We start from the raw sequence: 11,901 nt of genomic DNA, 5'->3' as shown, positions 1-11,901 counted from the left end.
TTCGACCATCTGAGGTTCTTTAATGTTCGCGGCAATCGTAAAGTGCCTTACTTCTCGGCTCATCAAAACGTGGCTGCGGTATAGCCTGCATCGAATCAGGGTCACCCAGCTCAGCAATCGAGCGCCGTAACTACAAAGGCGGAGCTGGTTGTGTTTACAGATCATCTTAATTGTCCCAGGTGTTAAAAAGTCCCTCTGTGTAATCGCGCTTTGATGATCCCTGCGATCGTGTCCCCTTCATTAAATGGCTTCCATCAGTTTGCCGTCCAGGTGTCCCCCGGTGCGTGGCTTCCTGGAAATAGTTGATAATGCCCACTCACAGAGAGCGCCCGAAAGCCATTTCAAAGCATTTCACAATGCGCCCGGCATGGGTGGCGTGAGTCACGCCCCTCCTTCCCCCGAAGACGGAAACACAGCGTTAGACAGGTTACGGGCAATACCGAAGCCACTAGACTCAAGAAATGAGTCATTAAGATCTGCTCTGTAAAACTGTATCAATTCTTTCACGAGCAGACTTTGCTTTCTGGGCGATAGTTCGCTCGTGGCTCTCCTTCTCCCTGATCAGATGCGCCTCGAGCCACGGTGGCGCAGTGGTTACGGCGCTCGACTACTGCTCGCTAGGAATCGGCGACCGCTATTCGATGGGGGCGAACAGCAAGGCGCCCATATGCTCTGTGATGTCAGTGCACGTTAAAAAACCTCAAGGCGTCACAATTTCCGGAGTCCTCCACTACGGCGTCTCTCATAGCCTGAGTGGCTTTGGGACGTCAAACCCCACAAACCAAACCGAACCAAATCGCGCTCATCTCGTGCCCCACCGATTATTCCTGTCTGATGCCGCGCGAGTTCTTAGTGGCTTTGGCGCTCAGCCTCTGATCCCATGGAGACTACTGCATTTTGACACACGTGTCCATCAGGCAGAGCGTGAGTTATGAACCTCTTAGTGCGTCAGCACTATAATGCTTCCACGCCGCCGAAAGGCTTTGGTTTCTGCCCAGTTGTCCTCACCAGCATGCCCTTGGCAGGTGGCATGGCACTGGTTTGTCGGCAGGTTGCATGACGTCGCGAGATCCGTAGACACGGCCGAGTAGGAAGTAGCTAAGCAGCTCTCTTTAGACACGCTGCCCACAGGCCATGCAGACACGCTCGTGTGGCCTGGTTAACTTCTTGTCTGTGCCGCTCATATACGCAGCATACATCATACCATACGTAAACCGAAGTAAGCCAGTTTGGCAAAACCATGGAAAGTCAAGAAAAAACCGTGGAAAACAAAAACATAAGTGTTATGCTCACGACAACTCCTAATTAGTACCAAGCATTTTCCTCCCCTCAAACATATGCTTCAGAAAATGATGTCGCTATGATGTAGTTGAAACAAAAGCATTGCTGTGCGCTTCCAGCGTGTTTCAGAGAACCGCTAGTGTTTTAAATAATATGAAGCCCACAACCACAGCCTCCTAAAGTCCATGTGTGACTTGAGCCCGTTAAACCCCACAATTTGCAATTCACAGTACTTGTTAAATAATGCCAAAACATAGTATGAGAGGCAGCAGTTTATCACTGCCGATATGATCAATGCTTCGGGATCATGTTTCACCTCAGACTGGCCAAGAGTAGACGAGACATCTAGGCAGGAATAGCCAGGGAGGCTAAACGAAGAAACCGTTTATATACCGCTATTTCGTTGTTTTTTTTTACATGATAGAGGATGCCCAACTCTACAGAGGAAAGCAGAGCTTGTGGCGGATACAATTCCACCCCTTAAATACCGTTTGGTTTCTCCAGTTAATTAGCTAGGGATAGTTCAGTCGAATCAGTTGGAACAGCAAGAATATTTGAAGTGCCGCCTATCATCATCATCATCATCATCATCATCATCATCATCATCATCATCATCATCATCATCATCATCAGCCTGATTATACCCACTGTAGGGCGAAGGCCTCTCTCATATTTCTCCACTTAACCCGGTTCTGTGCTAGCTGCATCCACTTGACCCCTGCGAACTTCTTAATCTCATCCGCCCACCTAACTTTCTGCCGCCCCCTGCTACGCTTTCCTTCCCTTGGAATCCAGTTTGTTACCCTCAGCGACCATCGCTTATCCTCTCTTCGCACTACATGTCCTGCCCATGTCCATTTCTTCTTCTTAATTTCCACTAGAATGTCGGTAACTTGAGTTATTTCTCTGACCCACTCTGCACGCTTTCTATCTCTTAATGTTACCCCTACCATTTTTCGTTCCATAGCCCTCTGGGTTGTCCTCAACTTAAGTAGAACTCTCTTGGTTAGCCTCCACGTTTCAGCCCCATAGGTGAGTACAGGCAAGATGCAACTGTTGTATACTTTCCTCTTGAGCGATACCGGTAAGCTGCTAGTCATAATCTGCGAGTGCTTGCCAAATGCGCTCCATCCCAATCTTATTCTTCTTGTTATTTCCTTTTCATGGTCCGGATCTGCGGTTACTACCTGTCCTAAGTAGACATATTCGCCTACTACTTCCAGTATTTCGCTACCTAATGTAAACTGCTGTTCCTTCCCGAGGCTGTTGAACATTACCTTAGTCTTCTGCATATTGATTTTCAAGCCTACCTTTCTACTTTTTCTGTCTAGGTCATCAATCATTATTTGCAGTTCATCCCCCAAGTTGCTTAGCAAGGCAATGTCATCAGCAAATCGCAGAACACTGAGGTATTTTCCATCTACCCTTATTCCTAACTGCTCCCATTCAGTGTCTCTGAATACTTCTTCTAAACAAGCTGTGAATAGTACTGGGGAGATTGTGTCTCCTTGCCTAATACCTTTCTTTATGGAAAATTTGTTACTTTCTTAATGCAGAACTATGGTTGCTGTGCAGCCACTATATATATCTTCCAGCACTTTCACGTACGGCTCGTCTACCCCCCGATTTCGCAATGCCTGCATCACCGCCGAGGTTTCAACTGAGTCAAATGTTTTTTCGTAATCAATGAATGCTATGTATAAGGGCTGGTTATATTCCGAGCATTTTTCTATCACCTGATTGATGGTATGGATATGATCGATAGTAGAGTACCGTTTCCAAAACCATGCTTGATCCTTTGCTTGATTGCAGTCTAAGGTTGTCCTGATTCTATTAGCAATTACCTTAGTAAATACCTTATACGTAACAGACAGTAAGCTGATTGGTCTTTAATTTTTAAGGTCCTTAGAGTCCCCTTTCTCGTGGATGAGGATAATGTTTGCATTCTTCCATGGTTCCGGTACCGTCGATGACACCAGGCACTGCGATACAGGGTGGCCAGTTTTTCTAACACGATATCCCCCCCGTCCTTCAGCAAATCTGTGGTTATCTGATCCTCTCCAGCTGATTTCTCCCTTTTCGTAGTTTCTAGTGCTTTCTTGACCTCGTCCTTCGTAACTGGTGGAACGTCTGACTGTTTTTCCCTACCGCCAATCTCATTACGGTCCTGACTACTTTGGCTACTGTAGAGATCTGTATAGAACTCCTCGGCTACTTTGACTATCTTGTCCATATTAGTGATGACGTTGCCCGCCTTGTCCCTTATCGCATACATCTGGTTTTTGCCTATGCCCAATTTCTTCTTTACCGCTTTAAGGCTTCCCCCGTTCTTTACAGCATGCTCAATTTTCTTCATGTTATACTTCCTTATATCGGCCACCTTGCGCTTATTAATTAGCTTTGATATCTCGGCCAATTCGATCTGGTCTGTTGGATTGGAAGCTTTCATACTCTGGCGTTTTTTAATCAAATCTTTCGTCTCCTTAGACAGCTTACCGGTATCCTCTCTAACTATCCTACCGCCTACTTCTACCGCGCACTCAGTAATGATATCTCTGAAATTATTGTTCCTTGCCTCTAGGGTAATGTCGCCATCCTCAGTTAGAGCTGAATACCTATTCTGTAGCGAGATCCTGAACTCTTCTGCCCTCCCCCTCACCGCTAATTCGTTGATGGGTTTCTTTCGTACTAATCTGTTGTGTTCCTTCTTCAGATTTAGGCTAATTCGGGACCTCACCATCCTGTGGTCACTGCATCGCACTTTCCCAATTACCTCTACATCCTGCACAATGGCGGGGGTTGAACACATTATGAAGTCGATTTCATTTTTAGTCTCTCCGTTAGGACTTTTCCATGTCCATTTCCGGTTCTTCCGTTTGCTGAAGGAGGTATTCATGATTCGTAAGTTATTGCGCTCTGCAAACTCAGCTAGTAACTCCCCCCTGCTATTCCTAGAACCAATGCCATAGTCACCTACTGCCTTGTCTCCTGCCTGTTTTTTCCTATACCTTGGCATTGAAGTCGCCCATTAGTACAGCATACTGCGTCTTTACTTTTCGCATTGCCGATTCTACATCTTCATAGAAGCTTTCAACTGCCTGGTCATCATAACTACATGTAGGTGCATAGGCCTGTACAACCTTCAGTTTATACCGCTTATTAAGCCTAATTACGATGCCTGCAACCCTCTCATTAATACTATAGAATTCATCTATATTACCCGCTATATACTTGACAAGGAAACCTACTCCTAGTTGTCGCCTCTCTGGTAAACCTCGATAACACAGTACATGCCCATCCTTCAGTACAGTATATGCCTCATTCGGCCTCCTATAACCTCACTAAGCCCCATGACATCCCATTTCTTGCCCTCTAGTTCCTCTGACAGCACTGCTAAACTAGCTTCACTAGCTAGGGTTCTAGCATTAAACGTTGCCAGGGTCAGTTTCCAATGGCGGCCTGTCCAGCGGAGCCAGGCTTTCTTAGCACCCCCTGCTGCGTCACAGGTCTGACCGCCGCCGTGGTCAGTTGTTCCGCAGCCGCTGGTGACTGAGGGCCGGGGTTTTATGGAGCTTATCATAGGAGGTTGTGGCCAATTACTGCACCAGGGTGGCCAACTCCTGTTCTGGTGAGAGAGTGCGTTGCCGGAGGTGTTCACCGGCATCAGGTCGCACCCCAATCCTGCTTATGCAATTCCATCGACACGCGGATTTTTTTTTTTTCATCCGGTGGAGAATTGCGCGGCACCGGGATTTGAGCCCCGGTCCTCTTGCATGCGGGGCGGATGTTCTACCGCTACGCCACCGCTGCAGTGCACTATGTTGGGAGGTATATAATTGAACCTCCCAGCACGCTTTCCAGTAGCGAGGGTCAACTTCCGTGGTGGCGCTGGCGATGTCGCGCTGGCGGTGGAGATTAATTACCCAGCTGAAACAGTCAGAGAAGTACGCAAATTTCAATTTCTTGCGGTAGTTCCGAAATATCACACACCTGCTTGGAAAAAGTTGCGCTGAACTGATTCCGTCAAAAAAAGAAAAATGAATAAAAAGGGAAGGTTCCGGATTTTCGCCGCTTTGGGCGCCAGACTGGTCAGTGAACATGAATGGATTACACCCTTCCGTTCCCGCGAGGTGGCTGGCGGCTGTTAGAGTTTCGGAATCTCCGCCGCAGCCTCGGTTTCTCCGATGAGCGCGCCACTCGCCGGCACGCACCTGTCGTCAACAGTTGTGGGAGCCTCCTCGACTGGAACTCCCATCGTAGCAGCGCCTCACGGGGTCCCCTTTGAAGTATGGCGTTAGCCGGTCGCCCAGTTTGCTCAGTATATCACCCTTATCACACGAGAAAAGCAACTTCCAGTGCACAATGCGTTAAATTCGTCTGTGGTTTCGTTTTGCGCGGACCCACGCTTGCCGCCGGAGATGCGCGGCAACTGGCCAGAAAGGCGAGCAGTGCTAACCATTATATTCCACCGTTGCCCTCTTTTCTCGGAGATCTCCTTAATATTCTTTCTAATGAAATGTGCTGTTCCAGATGTCACTGTTATTGTCAAGGTTTTGGCGATGGCTAGTAAAGCAAAGGAACGAGAACCGGCAGCCGTTCTACATGCTCTGCAAAGCTTTGCTCAGCATCGTGGTGTTTTTAATCCCTTTTCAATGATTTTGCCGCCGTGGGAGCTGTCAAAGAGCAAAAAGTGAAAGCTGCAGTGGCGGTCTCACTATGTATATCTAACGAATCCGCACCATATATATGAGAAATGCGAAGAGAAAACGGGGGAGCCTAACTGCACTAGCATTAGCGGGCTCATAACGGTAAAAACCCGGCGTCATTGGTGTAAAGACTCGGAAGGCGTGGTGTAATATCATCTAAAGACTAGCGAATGGAACATAGAAAAGATAGGAAGAATGATAAATAACGAGTCAAGTCTTTACTTCGACAGAAAGTACATTGAGAACGACGTCGAACCTTATGATTGTAAGCGGGTGTGTCCCGAAGGACTGTTTGGTCCTCCCGCTAAGCTGGGCGAACTGAAATTCAGGCATCCTGTAGTCTGCCGACTGAAAACATGCAGCACAGCGGTCATGCCCCACTTCCTACTCAAATGTTATGATGTTTTGGACTGTAATTCGCCAGCGTTTAGACTACACTCTCGTACTGCTTCTTTTGCTATACCGGACAGAACCGTCTGATGGCAGAAGACAACCTTCCGGCGCTCATCACTTTATGTTTTAATTATGCCCTTTTATTGCATTATCTGTCTGCCTTTTCTTGTTATAAATTTCATGCAGATAAATCCTGATCTAATAAAGTGCTTTGCTAATTATCTGATTCGGTGAAGCGTAATTAATGCTGTCCTGGTTTCACGTGAAATTTCTGTATAGGGAGGCGACGCTCGCTTCAAAGCATCCGGTGTGCCACGAAAGCGAAAACTGTCCTGTGTAAAGCCTGTGTTCGAACATGGTTTCAAGTGCGTAGGAATGAAGCTATTGCGAAAAGAAATACAACACGAGGAGATTTGAAATACTTCCAATAGATTGCGAAGTGACGGACGATCGAAAGAGGATTGGTATACAATCGAAAGTAGAATAGAACTGCTACAATCGGTATAGTAACAGCACTGCAATAAATCGATAAGGGAAAAAGGATGATGATATGAAAACAAAATAGAATAATAATTGTTAGGAACGCAGAATTAGAATGGGCAATAGAACAGCGTCATATCTGGACGAAATAGGGGACTGAAAGGCAACGCAGTCAGAACTGGAATGGAATCCAAATTGGAATAGTGTGGAAATTGAATAGATTGTTGCTTTGAAGAAAAATGACATTTCATCCGCCTGAATCCACTATAGTTATTTAGCCTATGTGCTCTTGAACATCCTAGCTTGATAACAACGCAATCGTGGCGAATTCTGCACGTTCCCGAAATTTCATCTTGCGTTCTATGATTCAGATTCTATGATTAGTTTGTTGTGCACTACAAGAAAAGTATTGCAACACTTCATTTTCAATCACAACGCCTCATACTTGGAAGACAATAACTTTTTCAGAAGCTCAACAAGGTTTTCGACGCGGGTTGTCGACTACAACACAGTCAATACACACTACCAAAGATTTCTTCTCGGCTCTTGATAAAGGAGGACAAACAGATGCCATTTTTTGTGGACTTTGAAAAAGCCTTTCATCGAGTACTACATTGTATCTTTTTGATAAAGCTTAGGCACATCTTACAGAATAAACTCATACTTATCGCATCGGCAGCAGTACGTCCCGACATCCAATTCAAATTCACCCATTGCTCCAGTACTTTCAGGAGTGCCACAGGGCTCTGTTCTTGGGCCACTTCTTTTCCTTATTTACTTCAATGACCTTAAGTTTGACTCTACTGTGCATGCCCGTCTTTTTTTTGCAGATGATTTCGTAATTCATCATACGATTATTACGGAAGATGAAACAACTACTTAGGTGCTGTTACTAATTGGTACCACGACTGAAGGAGGTCGCTAAATATTACGAAGTGCAAACAGATGACGTATACCACGACTGAAGGATGTCACTAAATGTTACGAAGTGCAAACAGATGACGTATACCACGACTGAATGATCTCACTAAATGTTACGAAGTGAAAACAGATGACGTATACCACGACTGAAGGATGTCACTAAATGTTACGAAGTGCAAACAGATGACGTATACCACGACTGAATGATGTCACTAAATGTTACGAAGTGAAAACAGATGACGTATACCACGACTGAAGGATGTCACTAAATGTTACGAAGTGCAAACAGATGACGTATACCCGAAAAAAAAAATGTTCCGTTCAAGTACTCCTATAAAATTAATAATGTTTCACTCGAATCAGTGAAATAATTTAAGTATCTTGGAGTAACTATCAGCTCGAATATCAGTTGGAGCCCTCGTATTAAAAACATAGTTTCGGTGGCATCCAAAAGACGATGGCTATTGAGACACCGGCAAAAAAATGCGCCTTCTAAAACAAAGCTCGTAGCCTCGCTCGTGCGTTCCCTACTGGAGTGTGCTGACGAGGTCTGGGACTAAAATGGATGTCAAAAGTATTGAGGGAGTTCAGAGGAAGGTTCATTTATCACGCCTACGGAAGACATGTGTCAATATCAACCACTCCGTTTGACAACATTGGGAACCCGTCGAAAAACGAAAATGTTATTTAATATCAGTAACAATCATACCAAACTAGAATTTCATACTTATATGCAGTACAGCAGAACACGACAAACTCGGTACAAACATGACAGAACAATTGCAATGCTTCAATGCCTAACCAATGCATACAAGCCGTCTTTCTTTCAAAGAACGATAGCCGAATGGAATAAGTTCCCTTGCGATGTAGTGTCCTTATCATCGTCCGATGCGTTTTTCTGTGCAATGAGTTCTTGCCACTAAGATTAGAGCGCTCGGTTTTGGTTTCTGAACGTATGTTTTTGATTCTTCTGTTTTAGATTTGGTTGTAACACGCTTGTTTCTTGTTTGTTTCCTCATGATTCGCTCCAAAGTAACATTACTATGTGCCAATGTGTGCGATTTTTTTTTGTTCTTTTTATTTGCTTTGTTGTTGTTCCTTTTTTGGACCATACTTTGTTATCGTACGTGATGTACCCACTCCTGCTTTGGCTACCAAAAGGCCGCCGGCAGTATTTAATAAATAAAAAATCGGTTTCATTTTGTTACACAATGAGGAAAACAAAACACCGGAGGATTTGTGTTGTACCAATTCAGAACGAGCAGGCTCATCGAGCAGCGTAATTGCGGCACTGAAGGGAAAGTCTTGAGTTGTAAACGTCGGTTAGGCTTATGCCGAAATCTGCCCTAAAATAAAACAGAATTATTTTATTACACTTTATTTTCATGAGCATGTTTTGTTTTTATTCCTGTTCAACTCGTTTACTTGCTTTCTAGTCGGTTATATCTGCGCGATATGCACCATTCTTGGTCGGTTATATCTGTGCGATATGCACCGTTCTTGGTCAGTTATATCTGAGCAATATGCACCTATACGATTATTCCATCGAGTTATACGTGCCTTGGAAATAAAGCAGTTAAAAGCAAAATCAGATAACTGCTCTTTAAAAAAAAATCTGAGATGGATGCGTCCCTAACACTTGCGAGAAATGCTTTCGCACATGAGGAAGCAAATGACACGCCTTAACAGGTTGCATTTAGTCACTGTTCCGGAGAAGAGGCTATAAGTTTAAAGCGATACACGGAATAGGGTACAAACAAGGGGCTTGGAGGCCAATGCTTTGAGTTCTATGCTGGCGGGTGTTCGAAGACCTCTTGAAGAAGTCGCGTTTTAACATAATTTTTTCGGAAATTGTCGACTAAACTGACCTGAAAGCAAAGGTGCCACCGTTTTTCAAACAGGAAACGAGGGCCCTGCAGGACAAAGGAGCCGCACTGGGGAGGAACTGCAGTTCCTACATTACGACCCAACTTTGAGCCATCGCGTCACCAGAAACGAGCGAGAAAGGATCGCGGCTAGAAATCAACTTGCAATCCTGCGCCACCTCAGGGCTCACGTAAGAGGATTCATATTTGATGGAAATAGTGGTTGATGCGTCCGGTGCCATAGAAACTGCAGCCCAGAGTGAAGCCTCATTTTTCATTGACACTGGGCGGCAGGAAGTTTGCAACCTAGAGAGGTAATATGAATTATATTTAGAGTTTTCCTTTGGACTTTTTTTTTTTTGAGCAGCGGGGAGATTCACTACGAATAGACGAAGCTTTGAAACCACCAATTAATTTATTGCAAGCAAATAACCGCATTTATACTGCAGCCGTGGTCTATTTGGCGAAAGTGGCCAAGCTCAAAAAAACAAAAACAAGTGCAGCCCATTGGCGCAGGTAATCAATACGAAGCAGGGCCGCTATCACCGATTTGTCAGTTTAAGCTACGTCATCAAGTAACATTCAGTGTGATTCAATGTCCGATGAATGTCACCGAGAGTGACATCGGTGAAATGTGGGAGTGCGAGTCTAGGCACCATGTTTGCCAATCGCGAAGGGCGTGCGACGGACGATCGCTTCTCGTCCAGGCTTGTACCAGTAGTCTTCACAGTCGCAAGCGGGACAACGAAGTCGATAGCTTTTTCCGAATTCAGCTCGTCTGAAGCGAGCGCTGTCGACCTCGACTGCTATCTTCAACGACAAGCCGGATATAGAAGCGGCATTCGTTCACTTCAGCTCCGGTGGTGCTTGGATTAGGGTTTCGCAATCGCAGTCTCAAAGCTGCAAAATCTAGAAGCATGCAGCTGGCCTGCGACTGTCGCTTTCCTACCAGTGCAACCATTGGCGATTGTGGAATTTGGTCCAAAATGGTCGCGCAATCTCTGCGAATCGCAAGTGTGAGCGAACCTTTAAAGAATGGAACAAATAAAGCTAAAGAAAATGGCACCCGCTGAGGCGCACAAAAAATGGGTCATCATGAGTGTGCCAAATATCTTAACGCATCGTAGCTAAGCAATTGGAACGGTTGGTCGATGGAGCCCAATAGGAGTGTTACTTTACAACTTGTGTATTTCCTTCTTTTTTTTTTTTCAATAAAAGGCTCAGTGAGAATCTTTGTGACTGCCTTCAACTTATGCGTCAAAGGTAAATTTCGTGCACTTCGAAAAACAATTGTAGTGCAAAGTTCATCTGAATAGTGACGTCACTTACGCTCGCTTCCCTGTGTGCGTTGTCTCCGTTCGCTGTATTATCATCCGCAACCAAAGAAATTAAAGTAAAAATTTGCAATCGGCGGAGGTCTCAAAAAGCGTAAATTAATATATCCGGTTTGGGCAAGTAGAGGTCAACAATCTGAACCATGAGAGGGGATATTTAGAGCAGGGATGAGGTTTTAACTTGACAGGGGCCCTCCGGTGATAAACAGTTGGTACTGAAAGCCACATAACATATTTGGGTCATACCTGTGCTCCCTATGGGAAAGAAGTTTGAAAATAATCGAAAATGGCTGAAGTTGGGGACAGCGCAGTGACCTGTTCGAAGCAAAACTGTAGGTGGATTGTTGGAAAGCCGAATATATACAGGGAAGAGAGCGTGAGTGTGATAAGGGTTGAGATTAACGATATGAAATGGTAGAGCAGGTGGCCAACGGTCACGAAGGCATAGATTCCAAAAGAAGGCAAATAGCGTGGTATACGGCCGCAGCTGGCACGATACCGGGTTATTCAGAGATGAATGGGAAAATGCGTTTGTCCTGTAGTGGGCACAATTCTTTTTTTGATTATTAGTAATGCTGCGAGAAATAGAGAAGCAAGAGAAAACTCACATGCCTGGTGCGAGTCAACCCTGAGCTGCGTAGAAAAATACGAAATTGTAAAAATTATGCATAATGCTTGCATCAAACATGACTCTTCGGTTAGAGTCATTTGCTGGCCTTTACCGACATGCGTATCTTTATAGTTTCGATCAGCTGCCGTTTATTCTCCCGTCACCACAGAACACGGCTGCAGCTTTGGTAGGCGGCCACGAATCATGCATCTCTTTACTGTCAGGTCCTGAGGCCCTTCCGCAGAGCTGCTTGAGGATTTGGCGGCCTTTCACAAGGCAATAGGAGCAACCTTTGACATTATACAGCGTTC

General features: G+C 45.1%; 1 protein-coding gene across 1 annotated transcript in view; it reads left to right on the top strand.

Annotated features, from left to right (window-relative positions):
- The first annotated feature begins 367 nt into the window (after positions 1-367).
- The window catches only part of LOC146202034 (uncharacterized), a 30,125-nt gene continuing 18,591 nt past the window's right edge, over positions 368-11,901 (top strand). The window contains exon 1 of the mRNA XM_084600070.1: positions 368-376. Coding sequence (XP_084456196.1) covers positions 368-376 — 9 coding nt within the window. The remainder of the gene's footprint in view (positions 377-11,901) is intronic.

Source organism: Amblyomma maculatum, chromosome 1 (genome assembly GCF_055883805.1).
Source record: "Amblyomma maculatum isolate TAMU_Amacu chromosome 1, ASM5588380v1, whole genome shotgun sequence".
Lineage (NCBI taxonomy): Eukaryota > Metazoa > Arthropoda > Arachnida > Ixodida > Ixodidae > Amblyomma > Amblyomma maculatum.
Note: the sequence above shows the minus strand (reverse complement) of the source record. Positions and strands in the feature narration are given on the sequence as shown.